The sequence below is a fragment of the Puccinia triticina genome, chromosome 18A (genome assembly GCF_026914185.1).
Source record: "Puccinia triticina chromosome 18A, complete sequence".
Lineage (NCBI taxonomy): Eukaryota > Fungi > Basidiomycota > Pucciniomycetes > Pucciniales > Pucciniaceae > Puccinia > Puccinia triticina.
In genome coordinates, this window is record NC_070575.1 from 563,289 (window position 1) to 587,173 (window position 23,885).

The 23,885-nt window shown below is 44.3% G+C and overlaps 1 protein-coding gene across 1 annotated transcript; it reads right to left on the reverse strand.

The window, feature by feature from the left end:
* Window positions 1-991: 991 nt before the first annotated feature.
* PtA15_18A73 (uncharacterized protein) lies at window positions 992-23,885 on the reverse strand (the record flags this gene model as incomplete). Its single annotated transcript, XM_053165030.1, has 2 exons — window positions 992-1,346; window positions 23,725-23,885. The coding sequence occupies 2 exons, from the start codon at window positions 23,883-23,885 to the stop codon at window positions 992-994; spliced, it is 516 nt and encodes a 171-aa protein (XP_053028572.1).

Here is a 23,885-nt window from a genome sequence, read left to right on the forward strand (position 1 = left end):
AGAAACACAATGAATAAGAAAAATCTACCTGCATGATCAAGAGAATGACATGGTTGTGACAAGGAAAAAGAAGAGATAGAGAGCAGAATCAAGTGAAATTCCAACACAAACAGGCAACCAGACAGCCTCCTGGGACAAAAGGAGGCTGGAAGAATAAGGGGGGGGGGGGATGTAGGGGAGGATCAATGGGAAGATTTCTTTGATTATGAGTTGAGTGGTCAATGGAGATGGGACAAGAGCAGATGATTGCTCAAGGCACCCGGTGCCTGCAAGGCTGGTGGGGGGACAACCGCAGCAGATGGGCGCGGCAAATTGGAGGAGGTCTTGATTTTGTGAATGCAGAAGAGGGAGAAGTTGAGTTTGACGGCAAGAAACTTCATGTCAGCTGTCCGAGCAAAACAAAAAAAAAGCAAGAGATGAGAATTGTGGACAGTGTGATGGAGGGAAGTACAGGGGTGGGGGGGGGGAGGTTTAAAGTCTTGTTGGGTGGAGAGCGCGGAGATGATGTTGAGTCCAAGCTCAGTGAACTGGCGCTAATGGTTGGCAATGGTGATCAGGATCGATCCCAGCTGCATAATGTTGCTTGCGTCGGCTGCTGAGCCGTCCAAGCCGGTGCCCTCCGCCTGGGCCCTGTACCCGGCGCCCTCGTCCTTTTCTGAGTCCTCCACCCTCCCATAATCACACACACAAACATACGCAGGGGGCAAGCAAGCAGGGCCCGTCAGATCACCTGTGGAGCCGGAAGCGGTCGTGCGCGGACTCACTTTGGTCCCCAAGGCCTTTGCACCTTGCTGCTGATTTCTCAATTGTTAGAGCAACACAGATTTTGTGAACCCGTCAGCATACAGGTTGTCCTGTGATTCAGTGAGAGTAGTGTTTAGTTGGATGAGGTAGTCAGTCAAGAAGGACAGTGGCGGGGTTTGAGGGAAAAGTTGACGCCAAGGATGGCCACTTTCCAGGCGGGGTCAAGCAATTATTTGAGCCGCTTCATCTACCAGAGCACCCTCAACATGCGCATGTAATTCTCCATAGCGGCTGCGGAGAGGACGATACCAATGAGGCATTCGGTCTTGAACTTGAGCATGAAAAAGTCCCAGCGGGACACGTGGGGACTGAAATTGAGCTTGCGCATAACAAGTCTGTTGGGCAACAATTGTTTGTTGCTGGTGGCGCGGATGGCTGACACGAGTGTGGAGGTGAGGTTGTGAAGATACAAGGTGTTGGCGGGCTCATTGAGACTGAGGCCGAGGGTCTCAATGAGTAGACTGATGAAGTCGCCCCGCCCAAGTAACAGGTAGTATTTGATGGCCTTGAAATGGTCGAGCCGCTTGAGATTGATGAAGAAGCTTGAAGAAAATTGTGAAGACCCAGAGGCTTCACATGAAGATCACGGACAGATTACATCAGCAACCTGGGAGTACTTAATGTTAGATTATGAATATTTACTCATCTCATTATGAATACGCAGCAAGTACTTTCAATTCTCACCAGCATCCGGAAAATACCAATTGAAACCCTAACCCCATTTTCAACCGTTCATCAAAAGCGAATCAAGCTCGCACACCTTACTGGTCTTTTCCTCACGCGTTTACATCATTATACTCGTGAGGAAGAGACTAGTAAGCACATCGACATCACCTCAATCCTCAAAAACCAAGAATATTCAAACTAACAAAACTTTCCTCATCCCTACTTCCCCTTTTCTCTTTTTCACACCTTCCTATAAATCAGATATTCATCTCTCTTGTGCGCGTCCCTCAAACATCATCAAAACCAAATCAAAACAATCCCTGCGTCGCCGCAGGTATGCACATATAACTTTTCTATCATCTATGTATTTACTCATAACCTAATAACTTATTTCTTTAATCTTTCGTTCTCTCTTTATGTTGTTTTTCTCATTTAGGTGTGTTGCTGGAGCATTAAGCTGTGTTGTCGAGAGTCGTCACTTACTTAGGTTAAATCATCATCATCTCAGGTTCGCTATTTTATATTAAAATTGTTTTTCTTATTTCTTATGTCTTCATAATAAAAATCACGCGTTTACATCATTATACTCGTGAGGAAGAGACTAATATTCATCTCTCTTGTGCGCGTCCCTCAAACATCATCAAAACCAAATCAAAACAATCCCTGCGTCGCCGCAGGTGTGTTGCTGGAGCATTAAGCTGTGTTGTCGAGAGTCGTCACTTACTTAGGTTAAATCATCATCATCTCAGGTGTGTTGCTGGAGCATTAAGCTGTGTTGTCGAGAGTCGTCACTTACTTAGGTTAAATCATCATCATCTCAGGTCACTTCGCGTTCTTCTAAAAATTACACTTAACTCGACCCTCCCTGCGTCCCACCTAACTCAGCAGAGAGAAGCTGATCTTCTCTCCTGGGTTAGGTGAGCACCTTCTTCTATTCCTCATTATCAGATTGTATGCAGTTAGGAGAGAGAAGCTGATCTTCTCTCCTGGGTTAGAAATACAAAACATAAGTGGTTCCTAGAAATTCTGAGCCACCTTGGCCTTGTGCCAGCTTCCATGTCTGCCCAGTGAAGAGTCCTTTTGGAGGACTATTACAAAAATGTTGAAGAGCCGTCAGGTGGTGGTCGCGTAGGTCCTCTGGATTTTCTGCTTGCAGCAAGGCCTTTGACAAGGCTTGGTAGATGTTCAAGCGGGTCCAATACATATGTAAAATTTTTCATCCCCGCAGGAATGTCTGTGGCAGTTGCCAGGGTGGTGTGATTCAGTTGATATGGCCGTGGCCCTGTTGTTGGTTGTTGTCAAGATGATAATGCGAGAGCATGGTGAGGCTGGGAGTCTATAAATAGGGAACCTTGAGGAAGCCTTGTTCCCTCAGGCGACTCCTTGGTGCTGGTTTCCAGCCGGGGAGTTGTCTCACCCCCGTCTGCTGTTACACTTGTGCAGTTTGACGGGGGAATACTCGTTGGCCCTCCTTGTGCTTAACCGCTGGGGGTCATCCTCTCATTTGTTTTTTGACCCTGCTAGAAAGGGATGTACAGTGGGCCACGGTACATCAGCTTTCTGATGTTGGGTGGCAGTTTGCAGGCTTTTGGATTTGTTTATTGTCTTTTCATTGTGCTTTTGTGGTTTTTTATTTTGTGGGGGGAACCCTTGACTTTTTTTTTCTGATTTTTTGTGTGGGGGAAACCCTTGACTTCTGATTTTTTGTGTGGGGGAAACCCTTGACTTTTTTCCTGTTTTTTTGGTAATTTTTAGGGGGAACCCTTGATTTTTTTTCCATGATTCACTGGCTTTAATATACTTGGATCAATATGCCTGGGAAGCAGACTGGGTCAATTGATCCCTCACACCTGACCCACCCCCCCTCAGCAATTTTGTCAGCCTTGGTGATGCCAAGAGCTAGAACTCTTCTAGCGACACCCTGGGTGATGATGACAAAAAAGATCTATTGTTTAGAGGTTTGGATTTAATCAACGCTGAAACAAGTACAATTAGGGGGTATCAAATATGAGAAATCCACCATTACAAACCAGTCAATTAGAAATTTCCAAATCCACAATTCCTAATTGACGGGTTTTTGAAACCCACCAACCCAACCAAGGTGGATTTTGAAATAGCTAAATCACACTTTTTTCACTCAAATCAGTCAATTCAAATTATCATAGTTTTTTAACTCACCCCACTTGAGCAACCTGAGCCCCAATTCAGTTCACCAAGCATTCAATCCAACTGATGCCCAAATCAAATTCACTTCCTCAAACGTTCAAGCCAACTGAAACCCTGATCAAATACACTTCCTGGAACCTTTGGCCCAACTGACACCCGATCCAAATCACTTCCTGGAGCCTTCTACCCAACTGAACCCCCAATCAATTTTACTTCCTGGAGCCTTCTAACGAACTGATACCTCGATCAAATTCACTTCCTGGAACCTTTGAGAGCTCAAAAGCAATCATGCCAAAAGTATCTCGAAGAAAAAAGATAGTTGAAGGGGCCAATGTTGCTGCCCTTGGCTTGATGCTTGATTTTGATTATGATTATGACTCAGACCTTGAAGATTTTTACGCTTTTTCGATGCATCAGCTTCAGAGACGATACCTAGAAGACCGCAATTCCACCACTCGCTTAAATCCTCGCTATGACGTGTGTGAACTTCAAGACCTATCAGCCTCAAGCTTTTTAAAACTGTTTCATATGACATTTCCATGTTTCCTCAACCTCCTCCAGCTTATTGAACAAAACCCCATCTTCTACAACAACTCTCAGAACCACCTATTCAAATTGCTGTTGCTCTGTGCCATCTTGGATCAAATGGCAACGGGTCAGCTGTCTTAAGGCTGAAAAATCTTTTCCAAGTTGGCTTTGGAACAATTGACCTGTATACTAGAAGATTCATCAATGCTATTTACAAATTACGAACTTCTCTAATCTCATGGCCAACCAAATCTGAATGAATCAAATCATCACAGGTCATGCAAGAGGAAGGATTTCCTGGCTGTGTCGGATTTGTTGATGGAACGTTAATTCCCTTGAGTCAGAAGCCCCCAGTAGATGGGAATCACTACTTCAATCAAAAGAAGAGGTCATATTTTTGATACTATCTTCTATAAAGCAATCTTCTAACATGTTGACTGATTTTTTATTTGGCCTGCCCCTCAGATACTCAATCTCAGTTACTCTCATATGTGATGTCAACAAGAATTTCATATTGTACCTGGCGGGATTCCCTGGCTCCTGTCATGATGCTTATGTTTTTTCACACATGAAGGTTGCCCAGGAACCAGAACAATATTTTGATCAAAACCAATTCCTACTCGCAGACTCAGCCTACACCAATGATGGATATGTTGTCCCTGCATACAAAGGGCCCAGAGAATTATCTGACCAGCGAAACGTCAATTTCAACTACCGCCTTGCCCAATCTCAAGTCAGAATTGAACATGCCATTGGGATTCTCAAAGGTCAATTTGCTAGCCTACGTGAGATTTGAAGTCAATTATGCAGGCAGGAAGAGATGAAGGAAGCCATCAAATGGATTGTTACATGCATCATTCTAAATAATCTGCTGGCAGACCTCAAAGATCAATGGAACAAGCTCTATGAAGATGAAATTCCTGAACCACCCCCTGAAATAGCACCCCACACTGACAAAGCTTTGTATGATCTGAGACATATCTTGCGTCCCATCACACTGGCCCACTTTGAATAAGGCAAGTGGATCATTTGGGGGGGATGATTTTTGTTTGAATGAAATTGATTTCTATTCACCTAGATCCGGTCTTCCAAACCGTTTGAAGTGGTCTGGAACCATGTTCATGCCACGGTGTTTTTGGTTGCCTTTCAATTAATACAGTGTCACCAATATCATATTCATGTTTCACCTTTGATTTTTTTTCCTCCGTTCCCAGTCAAACTCTTCCACTTGAGTGGGTGGATTCATGTTTGCCCTTTCATCCTCTTCCCTTCGACCAAGCCAAGCTTCAACTCTTCATCAAAAGACTTCCCAAGTGCATAAAACCCCTCAACTCTCAATCTCATAGTCACTGCCACGGAAACCCAGCCAACAAATACCGGTGGGTGATATCAAGGCCAGGGTTTTTTTAATCTTTGAGGCCTGTCTGACTGTCAAGGCCTCTCTCTGTTCTATCAGTTGGCAGACAACCTCAGAAGGCCTCTGACCTTGTCCTTGCACCTCAACTTGCCCTGGACCCTGCCCTTGTGCCACAATCCCCCACCAACAAACCCAGGTGAACATTTTGGCTGTTCAACTGTCCTGGGCCTTGATCAATGGATCAAGGCCATGTTTTTTTTATCTCTGAGGCCTGGATGACTGTCCAGGCCTTGCAGTGTTCTGTCAGCTCGCGGGACCTCAACCTCACACCTCAAGTTGCCCCAGACCTGCTGTGGTGACGCAATCCCCCCCCCCCCCCACCGAACCCAGGTGAGTCTGGTGTTCCCTTCAATGGTCCTGGGCCTTGATTGATCAATTGAGGCCTTGTTTTTTTGATATTTGAGGCCTGGCTCACTGTCCAGGCCTCCCATTGTTCTGACAGCTCGCGGATGACCTCGGAAGGCCTCCAAAAACGACCTCACACCTCCCCTCTCCCCGGACCCGCCATGCGATCGTGATCCCCCCCCCCCCCCCCCCGCTCCCCCCCCCAACAAACTAAGGTGAGTTGGTTTTTCCTTCAACGGTCCTGGGCCTCAATTGATCAATTGAGGCCAAGTTTTTTATTGATATTTGAGGCCTGGCTGACTGTCCAGGCCTCCCTTTGTTCTGTCAGCTCGCGGACAACCTCACAAGGCCTCTGAGCCCCGCCCTTGCCTCCAGGTGAGTCGGTCATGATAATAAATAAAAGGCCTCAATTGAATGATTGAGGCCATTTTCTTTTTCCGTTTAGGATTTGTGTTCACCTGGACTGTTATCACACGCATTCACCAATCATCATGAGCTCACAGGCAAGTCCTTTCACCATCCAAATTATGAAAGCCAGCCCAAGCCTTGAGATGTAAAACACCACCTCCCCTAATTACCATTGACATGAATATCCTCAGGACACTCCTCTGGTGTACATCAGAACCAATCCGTTTGAGATGCCCTTTGTACTTCCAGAGGCAAAGCCTCCTATAAGGATATTCATGGCCACTGGTATATGGGAAGGTGGAATACTCATCTGCAGATCCCATCCTCAGGAGGCCTCCTCTGGAGTGTGTAAGAACCATCCGTTTGAGATGCCCTGCATCACCCCAAGAGTCAGGGCCTCCCTCATGGATGGGATCTGCAGATGGGCTATGGTTCAGGTTAATGGGGGAATTCCTATGTTTCTGACTTATGCATTCTCTTTTTCATCAGTTGAACAAGCGGCTTTCTCCAAACCGGATTTCACATGCAGCTTTGCAAACCCCAAGGCGCTTAATCCGGCTCAGCAAAGCATCAACCAAGAAGTACTTCAATCCACCCCCAAACACCCTTGAAACCCCTGTTTGCAAACCTGTCCTGGAGAGTCCCACAATCCTCTTGAGTGTGTCAGAAACATCCAGAATTGATGCCCTAGATTACCTGATGTATCAGGGCTGCCTTTTTGCATTGGGCCACCAACTTCAAACCGTCATGCTCCATGTGCTCCACCTGCCTTACAATTCCTTTCCAAAAAGCAGCTACGACATTGAGAGTTCAAAGCAGCAAAACAACTTCAAGACAGGCAGAAGGCCAACCTCAAATACTCTGGCAAAGAACAAATTACGGCACATTTTTGCAGGAAGGACCACAATGCGGGAATTCGGATGTTTTGCAAGAGCTTCATCGCCTACGCCGACAGCAGCCGCAAACACATTGTTTGTGTAGTCAAATCCAACCCGTTTGCCACCAAGGACAGCTCATTGAAAGCCCGATTTCAAAATCTCAGCCGCCATCGAATCCAGCAATCCAAATTCCAGAATCCCAACACCTCAAATGTTCCAGCATAAAATGGCAATCTGTTTAGTTTAGTTTGGCGGAAAGCGTACAAAGCAAAGACTACGATTGGAATAACGGGTATTGCGGAGAGGGTAGCTCGTGATCGTGATGGGTGGGAAGAACTTCAAACTGGTCTGCCTGAAGTCAATCAATTTATTGGCAAACAATCCAAGGCCCTTTCTAAACCTCTGTTTGATGAAGTCAAAGAAAATTTTCAGCCATTGAATGCTCCAGGCTTGTCTCCAGATTTTGTCACGGATCCTGAAGCTTTTACTTGTCACTTATCCTATACCCTCAACAATTTTGCAAACAACTGCCACACCAATCAAGACTCATCCCCCTACACATTTGTCACATAGTTCCCAATCGACAAATCCACTGGTGACTTAATCAAAGGAAAGTTAGATGGGCACGGTGGCAAATTTGTCTTCCCTAAAAATGGATTTGGTCTTTATTTTTCAGGTTTTCAAGGTGTTGTTGAGTGTGCATGGAAAGCTACACACTATGCTCATCTGACTCTCCCTTCCACTAGTCCCATTTCATCTTCACATACTCGACTTGGTTACTCCGTCCAGCTGCCGGCCAAAACCCAAAGAGCTTTGCAACTGATCAAAGATGAGTACTACAAAAAAAGTACAGACAAAAAAGACTGGGTTCCTTGTGATAAAGCTAAACTACTTCATGATTCACTTGCATATCCTAAAAATGGAAGAGAAAAAATGTTGAAGATTCACTTGTCAAGCCAAAAAAAAAAAAAAAAAAAAAAAAAATTGTAATTTAGAGCTCACTAGAGGCCAAAGTGGCCACGCCGCTGCAAGATCTAAGCAGGTTTAAGCTCCCTGGTCCCTGAATGCCCCTTTCTTGCTGAATGGCCTCACCTCCCCCAGATAACCAGTCCAACTCATCAAAATATTTTAAATCTATTGATTTCAGGCAGGTTCATCAATCTTGGAGTTTGCTGCTTACAAAGTTAGGACTCCATAATTGATTATTCTCTCCAGTTCTTTTGGAGAATCAAGCATCCCATCCCCACTTGTAGTGTTTTTATACCAAAAAAAAAAAAAAGGGAAGAAGAATGAAAAAGATATCAGCTCTGTGATCCGTCAGGCGCAGGGAAAGTATGATGAAATGAGGCCACCTCAAGAACAAATAATTTTAAACATCTTCATTGGATTCTGACCAGTTCAAGGTTGGAGATACTTTGATCATGCTCTTCAAATCTGGATCATTCATAATGGTTTGAGGCTACATGTCTAACCAACTAATTGTTTTAGTCCCAAAAATGTTTACATTTATTCAAAATTTTGGCTCCTGTTCAGCAATATTCTTTTTTCTAATGTGTGGAGAGGTAGATAGTCAAGACAGACCACCAATTGCTCATCGAACATTATAAACATTGTGATCACCCGCGGCCAGAGGCAAGAAGTCCACACTCCAAACAGCCTAACAAAGAATTTCGCGAAGAGCAAAGAGCTAGTTAAACTGGGCTCACAATGGTGTAGTTGATGGTAGGAAAGTAGGGCTTGGAGCGAGAGGGATGTAGAATCATTGGTTGGGAGGGCGAGCGGGGTTGGATGGATCATGGAGGTCTGGGAGGGGGGCTGCAGAGCCAGTCGGTGATCTATCTGAGCGTGATCGCAAGGGTCGTGGTCGCTGGAGTTGAGTTGAAGGTGTGAGGGGCAAGCCGGAGTGGGCACAGGTCAGCAAGCCGAGCGCGGTCTGGGTCCGGCACAAGCACAAGCCATTTGGTCTCCTTGTCTCCAGCCTGGCGTTCTTGTCGTTCCTGAGAGAGCGGCGTTTGTGGACGTGATAGGAGGATCAGCCGCCTATGACGATGAGGAGACAAGGATGGTGATCCTCTCCTGCCAACTGTTGTCTCCGGTTTTTGTTCTCCTCCGCCGACGATTCAAGCCGCCGGGATGGAGGTTGTTAGGCTATAGGAGGAAGGAAGAGCAGAGAAGAAAGTCAGACAGCCCGGGCCCAGGATACTCCGGTGCCGCTCAATCTCATACAGCCAGACCAGCCAGTGAATCATGACTAGATCAAGCTTGCGCACAAGAACGCCCGCGTATAGTTGCGTCTCTCCCATCCCCCCTTCATCTTGCATGCTGTAATTGCTGACAGGCGGGGCTGCAGCATGGCCTCCCGCAGCCGCGCCAAAGTCAAAGAGGCCAACCTGAAGATCGAGGCTGAACTCGCCTCAGCAGCTGCTAGTGGGGCCACGCCGTTGTTCGTCGATTTCCTCGAGTTTGACCTCGCCAAGATGGCCGCGGGGAAGAGGCCCTGGCGAATTGTTGAGTAAGGCGGTGCGGGGCGTCGTCAGGCTCGCAAGTGGCAGGGTTCGCCGGGGCGCCTAGGGCGTGGATGTGGCAATGGGGTGCCTCGTCCTATTGAGGCGTGGAGATTGTAGTGAAGGACGGCTGGATGGCGGACAGCCATGGCTGCGGATTGGAAATAGTGGGACGGTGGCCGGTGGCGACGGCGTGGCATGGAGTGATGGCCAGAGGGGTGTTACGACTGGTGCGGTGTATCATTGAGGCTGGATACGGGTATAAATAGAGCGGAAAGAAGAGGGGAGAAACCCCAGGGGCATCGGTTTCGTCCTAACCCCTCCCTGGAGCGCCCTAATCACTTGATTAGGCCCTCCTTGCAAAACAAAACCAACCGGCCCCTATTTGCTTGTTGCTGCGGCACGGCTGGAGGGTCGTCCATAGGACTCCAGAAGTCTTTGGGGACATTTCAACAGACTGCGGGTGTATTTAGTGTATGTAGGGGCTGAAAACAAATTGTAATAGAAATATGCCAAAACTTAGATCTAAGTTTCCACAATTGTGTGGATTTAGGAAACTTGGATAAATGTGGGTAATGTAAAATCCAGAATTTTGGCTAAATTCATACATTTTTGAAGTCCATTCATACACATTTCATGCCTATGCTCAGAGAATTTCCAAATTTTTCATACATTTTTTATCCCTAACATTGTTTCCCTTGGAAGGCAGAAAGCCTAATTTTTTGTGAAGCTAGTCACTTTTGATGGATTCAGCGGCACTGGGGCATACCCAAAAGAAAAATAAAACCCACAAAAATGAAGAACTATGAAATTATTGTGTGATAGACTTAAGTAAAACTGAAACTTTGCTTTCTTCAAAAGAGGTTTGATACACAAAAATACCTCTTGCCACTGATGTAAGAATGGCGCTTGAGACATTAGGGGGGTTCACAATTGAATTTGAAAAAACATTTGAGTTAAATTGAAGGCCCTTATGAGCAGGATTATATCAAAATTTGTCCTAACGTTTTGTAAATTTCAACCATGAACCCCCCTGTTGCAATGAGGAGAGGCTGCAATTTTTTGGGGATTGATACACAATTTCCCCCAAATTCAGTAATATTTGAGAGATTTGGAAGAACTAGAAATTTTATTCCATTAGGGGGTATCAAATATGACCAAACCCACCATTACCTAATCAACGGGTCTCACACAATCCTCAATTGCAAAAGCAAAAAAAGGTTCTTTTTTGGCCAGGGCCTGTCAAATATAAGACAAAAAAATACCTGTTCTCAACCAAATACATCTGACTTTGCAGTACAAATCAAATCATCCCAGCCAAAATATCAACCACACACCAAACTCAACCACCCCGACTTCATTCGAATCTGTTTTTTCAAGGTAAGTCTTACCTCCACGTTGATTCAAAGTATACTTATACCTTTGATCCCATTGATCTCTTTCTCATCCTTCTTCATCATACCAACAGAATGGCCCGAAACAAATTTTTGGCAGCGAAGAAACCAACACGGAAGGAATCAAGGTCCTTCCTTAAGAACCGATTCCCAAAGAAAAATTCAGGAGATGTGGACAAAATTGCTACTACCCAAGGTCATCTGAAGCGAGAAGATTACCTTATCATAATCAAATGGCTCAGAGACAGGAAAAACTACATTGCTTGTTTTGGAGACAACAAGGCCCCTAAAGTTGAACGACCAGTTAAAGGGAAGATCAATGGTTACGAGTTAATGGCTATCAACCTTTGCAATCAGTCTCCCTCAAAAATTGATCTCACACCTTGACAAATGAAAGATCAATTCATGTCTTACCGGAAAAAATACAAGAAGGCTCATACACAATCACTTTCTACTGGATTTGGTCTAACCCCCAACAATCAACAAGCTGGAATCAGGACAATTGCTGAGAAGCTTGACAGCATGTGTGCCCTTTATGCTGAAATGGACAACTTATTCTGTGATTGTCCAGATGTGAATCCTTGGTGTCAGAAAGATGCAGAGGATTCAAGTCATTCTTCTGAGGATCATTCAGATGACAAAAACCAAGACGGCTCCGACGGCTCCAATGAGGAGAAGCAATCAAAATCCTCCGCAATCCATCCTTTGTTGAGAATTCCAAAGAAGCATCAAAAAAATGGACCCAAACCAACCTCTGATGATAATAGCTCAATTGAGTATGTTGAGGAGAATTGAGTGAGTGTAAGCACACCTAAATCATTCATACAAATTGTTTTGTTTCATAACTAAACTGAAGACAAATTGAAATTCTTAGAGCAAACATTCAGATCATTGAAATGAAAATCGAGGAGATCCAAAAGCTGTGGCAAGATTAGATGTACGTTTTTAATTGAAATCAAATTCATTGAAATAATGTTTACTGATACATGCTCCTGTCCAGCTTTCCAAGAAATCATTTGTTCAACAATGTGATAGCCTTTCATCAGGAAACAATGTTATCAACACCGGAAGAAATTCTAAAACAATCAATCTGGCCTCTCAAATCAATCTCAACAACACTTCACAAGATATTGGACTGCAAGATAACAATGATTTGAACGACTCTCCATCAAAGGAAATGGGATCAAAGAGGAAGCGCAAGGAACTTTATAAATCAACTTCAACAGCTTTCACCAAACCTTCTCAAAAGGACAATTCCGGTCAAAGTGAAGCAGAAAGCCCAACAAAGAAAACTGCAGCAAAGAAGAAGAAGTCCACATTGTTCTCAGCTGCCAAGGTTGCAGTACACGATACAACTGATGAAGACTCCAGTCAACCTAAGAAACCAGTTTCAAGAAAGAAGAAGCACAAATCTTCATCCACTGGTGTGAAGCGCGCCCTCAAGCCTCAAGTACGGGTTTCACATAACAATCCCCAATGATCACCTCAGCAACCACCACCGCGACTATTTAGACTCGACTCTCCCGCGCCCTCCTAGCTCAGTAGAGAAAAGCTGACTTCTATCTACTGAGCTAGGTACGTTCCCTCCATCCCTTTCCTTTCTCTTCAAATCCTCAAACCATTGTATGTAGAGAGAAAAGCTGACTTCTATCTACTGAGCTAGATTTGCAATACATACTGTTGGGTTCTAGAAAATTCTCTCCAAGACTATAATTCTTGTCTAGCCCCAAATCCTCACTGGATGCTTTTAGGATCACCTTCACTGAACTGGAGTGAAGAGTCTAACAGAGACTCTTACAACTGGTTTGACAGCTGCTGAGTGTGAGCCTGAGTCTCTATAGTGACAGCAGGACACAAGAAATGGGGGACAACAGTTTGATTTCTTGGGATAAAGAAAATACAACTGTAAGAGAAAAAAGAGAAAGAGAGAGAAAGAAACCAAGCAGGATAAGATAGAAGAGAAGTACTAGGTTATTCTAGTGGGAATGCACGTCCACTGGCAATGCTACTCTTCAGAAGAGTGCTGCTAATCTGTGCTAGAAGTGCTACAGCTTCCTCTCAGGAGGGTATCTGGATTAGATAAGTTTAATCCAGCCACAGTTTTTTTAGACTTCTCTCTGGACAGTCAAGGTTCTTAATGGGAAACCTGAGGGACAGCCCTGCAACCTAGATTTTGAGGCAAAGGCCAAGTGATTATAAGGGACAGCCCTGTGATCAAGATAGAGGCAAAGGCCTGTAGAATTGAAGGGACAGCCCTGTGATCAAGGAGGAGGCAAAGCAAGAAGAAAAGGCAGATCAAACAAGACACAGAGTTGTACCTCTGAGATAATCAAGGTTCAGTGAAAGAGGTTACTTACTGTCAATATCCTAGGCGCCTGTGACGGTAGGTATACTGGGAGTAGAGTAGGCTCTTTGGTGGTGATCCTGGGGTTATCTGGGTGGTGGTTCTGGTGTGCTGAAGTCTGTGGATCCGCCTCAGGCAAGGGGGATTCAGACTACGAAAATTTTCACAGTTTGCTTATGTAATTTACATATGTACATGTGGTTTGGCGCGCCAGGTAGTGCTGACACGTCACAACTGCGCAAGCGCGCCACAACTCAGTAACTCAGGGAAGGAGTATAGTTACAATGAATTGATAAGTTGTAACTAGGGTCAAAATTGGATGAGGAAACAGAATCTGAAGTCAAAACAAGGTTATCTCTTAAGATGAAAAAGATATAAAGTAATTTATATGTAACAAAGGTAGAACAGGCAGCTTTTAGGTCAGCTGTGATGACTCTAAGGCTGACATTCCCTACCACCAAAAGGGTTGGATTTCTGTAAGAAATTAAACCACAGGGTTAGACCTCTTCTCACTTCTGAATTTCCTGAGAAGGATAGCAGAGTCTGGGATGTCTTTCTCAAGGAGCCATTCATCATGATCAGCACTCATACCTTTGTATCTAGCTAAGTACATCATAACATCTCTGTTTTCCACTCTCAATCTCTTGTCTCTGAGAATCTTTTGTATGACTTTACTCTGAGGGGTCTTATCCATGGGGGGGATGACAACTTTGACTTTCTGTCTCAAGGGGAACTTGTCTGGATTGGGGTCTTTGTATGGTTTCACCAAGCTGACAGGAAATGTGGGATGTTTCCTGCTAAACTCTTCAGTCAGTATCACTTCTACAGCATTTTTCCCATGTAAAGCTTTCACAAGGAATGGTCCTGTGAAGGAGTCTCTCATCTTCTTAGGGCCAGACAGGTTGTTGAAGTTTGCTGTGGATATTAGGACTTTATCACCAACTTTAAAAGATGGTTCTTTGTGACTCTTGTCCCATCTCTCTTTGTTGTAAGATGTAGCTTCTGTTATGCAGTGCTCAGCATGTTTTCTGGCTTTCTCAAAGATCTTTCCATAGGCAAGAGCAGTAGGATGAATGTCTACAGAGTCTTGCTTCAAGAAATTCCTGGGAAGGTTTGGGATCCAGCCTTTTTCTAGGATGGCAGGGGGTTTTCCAGTGGTTGAATGTATGCTGGTGCAATATGCTAGCTCAAGGATTGGTAGAAGTGAAACCCAATCATGAGTGTAACCATCATTGTCTTTGAATTCTAGACCATATGCACAAAATCTTCTGATCATATCTTCAAGTGTTTGAATCATCCTTTCAGCTAATCCATCAGTCTGGGGGTGGTAAGCAGTGGAGAAGGAGAGTTTTGTTCCTAGCATACTATGCAAACCAGTCCAGAATTCAGATGTGAACTTAGGGTCTCTATCAGAGATGATGATTCTGGGGATTCCAGTCCTAGGCATTACTCTGTTCCAAAACAGTATGGCCGTGTCCATGGCAGAGTCATCCTTGAAGCAGGGTACAAATATAGGGGTCTTAGAGTATCTGTCCACTATTACCAGACAAGCATTGAAACTAGCAGCTCCTCCAGGGGACAAGGAAGTTACCCAATCCATGTTAATAACATCCCATGGTTTTGAAGGTTCCTCAATTTTCATAAGCAGTCCAAATCTTTTGCCTGTGGCTTTATTTGCTTTCTGGCATCTATCACAGGAGGAGCAGTATTCACCAGTGTCTTGTTTCCAGTTAGCCCACCAAGCAGTATCAGCTACTTTTTCTAAAGTCCTATCTTCAGAAAGATGACCAGAGTAGACACTGTCATGGCATTCATGCAAGATGGTGTTGATACTTTCTTTGTCAGCTAGGACTAGGACAGAGTTGTGTTTCTCTCTGAAGTAGATGAGGCCATCAAATATGGAGAATCTTCCTTCATCATATAGCTTTCTCCAAGGATCTTGTAAGGAATTTTTTAACTGGGCATCTTTAGCATCTTTCAACAAAAGTTCAGACAATATGGTAGTGTTCTTGTCTTGCTTGTAGCCTTCTCTCACTGAGTCAAAGAACTCATTCTTGAAAGTAGAGACATGTATGCCCATGATGGGGAATCTATCATCATCCTTGTCTTCTGGGTCATAAGCAGGGTTACTGGGATCATTTGGCAAAGCCCATCTGCTCAGTCCATCAGCATTCTTGTGAATATTCCCATCTCTGTGGATTATGGTCATATTGCCTCTGTATTCTTGAATAGCAATCTGCCACCTGAGCATATGTCTGTTGGGAGTCTTCATGTTCAATAGTGATCTCAAAGCTGTGCAGTCTGTTACAACATGAAATACACTGCCATCCAAGTAGTAATGGAGTTTTTCCAGGGCCCAAACCAGACATAAGCATTCAAGTTGACTAGCACCATATCTTGTTTCACTGTCCTTCAGTTGTCTGGATATGAAAACAATGGGTCCTTCTTTTCTCACTCCATCAATGACTTGGACTTGATGTAAAGCAGCACCTAGACCAGTCATACTAGCATCTACATATAGTGTGAAAGGATGGGCCCAGTCAGGAAACAATAGCAATGGAGCTGTGGTCAGTTTCTCTTTTAACAAGTTGTAGGCTACTATTCTATGATGAGTCATCTCATATATGACATCAATCCTTGTCAGCTCAGTCAGAGGTTTGGCTATCTCTGCAAACTTCTCAATGTGTTGTCTGTAGTACCCAGCAAAACCAAGAAATGATTGCATTTCTTTCCTACTACTAGGCACAGGTTTTTGGAGGACAGCAGCTACTTTATTCTGGTCTATTCCTATGGCAATACCAGACACAAGATGGCCTAGAGCTTTGATCTGATCAAATCCAAAGTTACACTTCTTCAAGGAGATTTTCATGTTCATGTTAATGACAACTTTCAGGATTCTGTCTGTCCTATTGAGGTGTTCCTCCCAAGTGTTGGACATAATGATGATATCATCAATGTAGATAATGACCCACTTCTCATCAATTTCCTTTCTGAATTCAATGTCCATCATTCTCTGGAAATGAGAGGGGGCATTCTTGATCCCAAAGGGCATTCTAAGGTACTCATAGATTCCTTTGTGCATAATAATCCTGAGTAGATGTCTGGAATCTTCTGCAATGACATTCTGGTGAAAACCTTTGAGTACATCCATGCTAGTCAGATACTTAGCTTTGGCCAGGTTGTTCAGAGTCTCACTGATCTTGGGAATGGGATACCTGTCTGAAGCAGTGTATGAATTCAAAGCTCTGAAGTCTCCTACCATTCTGGACTTTCCATTGTGCCAGGCAATGATTACAGGAGTAGTGATCTCAACTACTTCATTATGACCAACTTTCCTTAGAACATTCAGGTTTACTAGTTCCTCAATGTGTTGTTCAAGAGCTTCTCTGCTTTTGGGGCTGGCAGGATAAGGAGGTCTTCTGAGGAGAGGAGGATAGGGTCTCTCAGTTGTCAATTTGATATGAACTTCATGACCTTTAATGGCACCAAGGGGCTGGTTGGTATTGGAGAAGGCAAGGTTGTTATTGTGGAGGACTTCAAACAGCTTCTCCTTTTGCTCAATAGTCAACTTATCACTGAACTTGGCTTCACAGAGTTCTTCTGTAATAAATTTCTGCAGTTGAGGATTGGACTTCTTTACAGCAGAAATTTCCTTGGAAGGGCTCATTTTCTCCAGATGATGAGACTTAAAACTGAATTTCTTCCTCTTGTTCTCATTTCCAATGGTAAAGAATCTCTCTTTGCTGTTTGTGATGTCAAAGCCATAAAGAGACATGTAATCATTTCCAAGGATAAGATAGTCAATTCTTGCATTTTTCATGACTACAAATTCTGCTAGAATTCTGATAGAGCCTTTAGTGTGAGGAAAAATCAAAGCTGTTTCTATTATGCCCATTGGTTGTAATTGGTCACTACAGCTGTGAAATTTTGCATGGTTAATTGGCATGAGCTTGTTTTCCCATTCTGGTAATATAGAGTCTAGCAATTTGTTGCTGATGATTGAGCAAGAAGCTCCACTATCAAGAAGACATGATTGTTCTCTGGATTCAATAAGGACAGTGGTAAGATTTGCTTTTCCAGTAAGATGAGCTTTTCCTTTATCAGGTTTACATTTCATCAGTCTAGCATCCTCTATGTGGGAAGAATGGCAGGATTTGTCCCATGTCTGGGGTTGATGAGTTTCAGCTTGAATTTCAGCAATGGAGAAGTCTTGGTTTATCTCACACTCTACAGCATGTGTTCCAAAATCAAAATCAACCAAGGGGTCATAATTGGCACCATTCCCATTGTCCATGGCAAGAATCATATGATTGGTTCTATGATTCTCTTCTTCTTCATCTAGTTCTGATTCAGACTTGTGTGGTTCACCTTGATCTTCTCCATTGTCACTCTTGGGATCATCATCCTCATCCATTCCTACATTATTGATCCTGTTCTTCTTCTTAGGGCATTCCCTGGAGAAGTGACCAGTTTGTTTACAGAAATGGCATATAAGTTTTTCTTTCTCAGGGGCAGAGACAGGATTCTTTTTGGCAGAGGAGTCAGTTGGCTTATCAGTTTTCTCAGGGGCAGGATTGCTTCTCCAGTGGGATCTGTTTGGAGTGTTATAATTGTTTGTCACAGGCTTGTTCCTTTTCATGACTCTGTCTATGACCTCTTCAGCAATTATAACCATATCCTCAAAACTCATTTCAGTGGCATCTCTTTTGTATCTGCTTTTAATAGCATGCTCAAGGTTTGGAGGGCATTGCTTTAAGATTTTCTCACAAATAAGATACTGACTGAGTTCAGGTTGATAAGCTTTCAGTCTTTCTCTCTGATTACCAAACCATTTATGGATTTTCCTCCCATCATAGGCAAAGTGATCATTCTCAAACTCTTGTTGCATTTTCCATTTCCAGTTCTCAGTGCCAAACTTGTTTCTGATGGCATTCTTCCACCAAGCCCAAGATTTGTTTCCATACTGGTCTCTGATGCCTAGGTACCAATTCCTTGCAGTGTCAGTTAACAAGATTGTTAATCTACTGATTATCATGTTATCCAGCATCAAGTAGTCTCTGACCAGGATATCAGTGTTTTTAATCCAAAGCTCATGATTGTAAGGTAATTCTCCAGAGAATTTCTCCCAGTCTCCATTTTTGGGGATACCTTTCCACAGTTCCTTCCTCATTTCAAAGTCTATTGCTCCATGATCAATGTAGGGGAATTCCTCTTGGGTCTTAGCCTCAGGAGTATTGATAGCAGGCTTAGGAAAGTTATCTCTTGGTGGTCTCTGGGGTTCAGGAGTAGGAACAGGAGGAGGAGGTCTGTGTTCCTGTTGTTGCTCATGGTGGACATTCTGGAAGGGATTATTGTATAAGAGATGAGGGGGTTGGTCTCTGTCATCTGGTATTAACACGGAATCCAGCTTTGAGCTCACAGTGTTTACTACAGAAGATATGTCACTGAATCTTCTCTTAGATTGTTCAAACCTGTTGTGCTCATTGGCATGAAGGTCATTGATCTGATTACCAATGGAAGTAAGATTGTTGCTCACTTTCTCTTCAAAATCTTTCAGATTTTGGCCAATTGTATCCATGTTAGAATGACATTGTGATTCATTTACCAGAATCAAATCTTGAACTGTCTCAAACTTATCATCTATGTGTTTCTTCAGTTGTTCTAACACATTGTTATTCACTGTGGACTTCTCTCTGGCACTTTCACCTATGTTATTCAGGATTTGATCAAGCAAAAAGGGAATGAATTCATCTTTAAACAGATCAAGAATTGAATGATTCAGGACATCTTTAAAATTGCTGACACAAGATTCAAGAAGAGTACCAGGAATGGTTTCAACAGTACCAGATAATTCAGAGAGAAATTTAGAGAACAAGACTTGTAATTTTTCTTCTAGGAACAAGGGACCATTTCTAGACATTTCAGAGTTAAGGTTATTGAGAAAAAATTCTCTATTTGAAGGATCAGAGAGATTATCAATATCTAAACTGAGGCCTAGTGGTGAATCACTACTTAAGGAACTTTTGGGTAAAGATTCATCTAGTAAGGGCCTCTCCCTCTGGCTCTCCCGCGTCCATAGATTCTCCTCACTCCTCGTGTGGCTCTCATCAGGTATTCTCCTATCTCTAGTACTCTCTGAGTGTCGTCCTGGGGGCGTCTCCAGTTCCTCCCTGATCCTCTCCAATTGTCTTGAGGATGAGGGGGGTTGTGGTCTGCGTATCCTTGCTGCGTGTGAGGATAATGGGGTGGATTGACCCCGCCAGGTTGATAATGAGGGCTGGGGCGGAACAATTGAACCACCTCTCGCGGTATAGAAGCTGGTATTGGCCTCACTTGGAGCGCTTGCGGCGGCGGCGGCGGCGGTGGTTGCTGCGGTATTTGAGGGCCGTGGTAAATCTGACCTTCTGGACGCGGTTGTGGAAGTTCCTGACGGTTGGAAGGGGTAGGACCCTGGAACTCCTGCGTTGGTACTCGGTACTGTAAGCCCGTAGGCTCCGGAGTCGGCGTGGCTATCATTGGTTGATAGTTGGCGTGTGGCGCTACGGCTAGCTGCGAATGGTGGCGGATTGTTTGATCTGCCGGGTTCTGTTGCGCTAGAGATTGATTCAATTGATGGAGCTCCTCGTTGGGGATCCATTCTTGGCATAGACGGATAGCGTCTGCTCTCCCAACCAGCTCTATAATCATTTCTTGCGTCATCGAAGCTTGGGAGAGGAGTCTCTTCATCGAGGCCGTGTTCTGTGCCTCTCTCGCTCGGACAAACATGTCGAATTGATCGTTGAAGAGGTTGATGAGGCCTGTCAGCTCCATTTCTTCTGGGATCAGATCCATCGGGCCGGAAGACTCTTCCCGTCGTGGGTTCTGAATGGGCGGAAGGAGGGCTAAACTGGGGGAGGCATTCGGCCTCATACCCTCGGGGTTGGTAGGCTGGGAGGGCGGTTGATCCTTCTGAGGATAATTCGCCGTAGGGATCATTTGTTCCCTGTCTACTGGGCGCGGTACCGGCGTGGACCTGTTCGAGGCTAGAGCTATTGATGTCTCTCTCGCCTGGTATAGCGCCGGAGGGATCCCTGTGTCTGGGGGAAGCGGCTCCTCCTCCGGGAACTTGAGGAAATCCTCTTGGAGCGGCGGCAATGCTGACTCTAGCTCTTCGAAGCCTTTCCTCGGCGGCTGGACTGAGGCGGTAGCGGAGGCGCTGTTCTGCTGAGAGGTCTCTGCCATTTCTAAGGTGAGGAGGCATGGTGAGCACGTGTAGGAAAGTTGGTAGTCGAGTAGGAAAAGAAGAATAAGGATTTTTTAAAGGTTAAGTACCTGAGGATTTAGCTTTAGCAGAAATTCTCTTGCTTTTCCGCGTAGTAGAAGAGGTTTTTTTCTTATTTTCCTTTGCGCTTGACTTCGCTGAGGAATTAGAGTTCCACTCGGCTATATTGACGGGAGCAACAGTCTTCTTTCGACGAGTTTTTTGTGCTCTTGCAGTAGCAATAGGGGTCCACGACGAGCTACTGATAAGATTGCCGTTGCGCGGGTTTGTCACTATTCTATCGTCGTAGTTTTCGTCTTCTGCGCTAGTCTGCGCCGTTAAGAATTTTTTTACGGTCAACTGCGGTAATTGTAGATAAGAAGCAGGAGAATCTTTTGAGCGTACTCCGTTTTTCGCTATCTCCTCTTGATTCGAAGATATGGAGGGTTCTGGGGAGGATAAGTCCGACGAAGGGATGAATAGCGGCGCGGAGGAGTCGCAATTCTGCACTTTCACGAGTACACAGGACGTAAAAAATTTTTTTCAAGGGTTCAGTTAGGAATTTTATCAATATAAGAGCAATTTGGGATAATTTTAGAAGATTTTCAGCGTTAGTAGGATATGTAGAAAAATTTTTTTAAGTGATTTTTTCGAATTTTTAAGAGTTTTTTTGTTTGATTTAGTCAGGAGGATCAGTCCTTTGGCTTTATAGCAGTCTAGAATTATGAAAAGGTGAGTAAATTTCCCGATGAGGCCCCCAATTGTGAGCCTGAGTCTCTATAGTGACAGCAGGACACAAGAAATGGGGGACAACAGTTTGATTTCTTGGGATAAAGAAAATACAACTGTAAGAGAAAAAAGAGAAAGAGAGAGAAAGAAACCAAGCAGGATAAGATAGAAGAGAAGTACTAGGTTATTCTAGTGGGAATGCACGTCCACTGGCAATGCTACTCTTCAGAAGAGTGCTGCTAATCTGTGCTAGAAGTGCTACAGCTTCCTCTCAGGAGGGTATCTGGATTAGATAAGTTTAATCCAGCCACAGTTTTTTTAGACTTCTCTCTGGACAGTCAAGGTTCTTAATGGGAAACCTGAGGGACAGCCCTGCAACCTAGATTTTGAGGCAAAGGCCAAGTGATTATAAGGGACAGCCCTGTGATCAAGATAGAGGCAAAGGCCTGTAGAATTGAAGGGACAGCCCTGTGATCAAGGAGGAGGCAAAGCAAGAAGAAAAGGCAGATCAAACAAGACACAGAGTTGTACCTCTGAGATAATCAAGGTTCAGTGAAAGAGGTTACTTACTGTCAATATCCTAGGCGCCTGTGACGGTAGGTATACTGGGAGTAGAGTAGGCTCTTTGGTGGTGATCCTGGGGTTATCTGGGTGGTGGTTCTGGTGTGCTGAAGTCTGTGGATCCGCCTCAGGCAAGGGGGATTCAGACTACGAAAATTTTCACAGTTTGCTTATGTAATTTACATATGTACATGTGGTTTGGCGCGCCAGGTAGTGCTGACACGTCACAACTGCGCAAGCGCGCCACAACTCAGTAACTCAGGGAAGGAGTATAGTTACAATGAATTGATAAGTTGTAACTAGGGTCAAAATTGCATGAGGAAACAGAATCTGAAGTCAAAACAAGGTTATCTCTTAAGATGAAAAAGATATAAAGTAATTTATATGTAACAAAGGTAGAACAGGCAGCTTTTAGGTCAGCTGTGATGACTCTAAGGCTGACACTGAGCTTGCCTTGGACAATTCAACAAATGACAACACATCTTCTGAAAATCCGAGGCCTAGTCCAAATAAAGGGAAACACCAAGCTTCAAACTCCAAAAACATCAACCCTAAAAGCCAGTCTTGCCGAAGCAGTGTTCCTAGTTCTTTTGTTGCCTATGAAGATTATGCATTGAAGAGGGAAGCTGGTCCATCCTCCTATTGAATTTTTGTTTGGAATTGTAATTGATGCAATTTTTTTGGATGTGTTTTTAGGGAAGTCTGAGGTTGCTCAAGAGAATCTAAACTTTGAGAAGATGAAGTATCATCTATTGATTGAAAAGGATAGTAAAGGAATCAATTTGGAGAAAAAGAAATTCAATCATACAAAGGAAATCGAGGTAAAAAAGTGGGATCCCGAAATCAAGTTGGAGGAGAAGAAGTTGACCTTGGAGAAGGAGGAGAGGGACAAAGATCAAAAGTTTGAATTGGAAAATATTGATTGCCAAGGTTCTCAAGAGAATAAGTCAAAGAAGATGGAGTTGTTTGCCAAGTTTTTAGATGCTGGAAAGTCTATAGATGAGATTGAGAGAATCGCTAAGCTCTTGAACTAACTCGCAATTGTTGTTTTATGTGACTTGGATTTTGAATTAGTTGAATATTATCATCAACTTTGTCTTTATCATTTTAAAAAACAAAACACATCAAGATAAAAACTCAAAATGAACCTCATCAAAACAGGGTTATTTGCAGACAAATATATCCAAGTTTCCTAAATCCACACAATTGTGGAAACTTAGATCTAAGTTTTGGTGTATTTCTATTACAATTTTTTTTCAGAGGCCCCTACATACACTAAATACACCCGCAGTCTGTTGAAATGTCCCCAAAGACTTCTGGAGTCCTATGGACGACCCTCCAGCCGTGCCGCAGCAACAAGCAAATAGGGGCCGGTTGGTTTTGTTTTGCAAGGAGGGCCTAATCAAGTGATTAGGGCGCTCCAGGGAGGGGTTAGGACGAAACCGATGCCCCTGGGGTTTCTCCCCTCTTCTTTCCGCTCTATTTATACCCGTATCCAGCCTCAATGATACACCGCACCAGTCGTAACACCCCTCTGGCCATCACTCCATGCCACGCCGTCGCCACCGGCCACCGGCCCACTATTTCCAATCCGCAGCCATGGCTGTCCGCCATCCAGCCGTCCTTCACTACAATCTCCACGCCTCAATAGGACGAGGCACCCCATTGCCACATCCACGCCCTAGGCGCCCCGGCGAACCCTGCCACTTGCGAGCCTGACGACGCCCCGCACCGCCTTACTCAACAATTCGCCAGGGCCTCTTCCCCGCGGCCATCTTGGCGAGGTCAAACTCGAGGAAATCGACGAACAACGGCGTGGCCCCACTAGCAGCTGCTGAGGCGAGTTCAGCCTCGATCTTCAGGTTGGCCTCTTTGACTTTGGCGCGGCTGCGGGAGGCCAT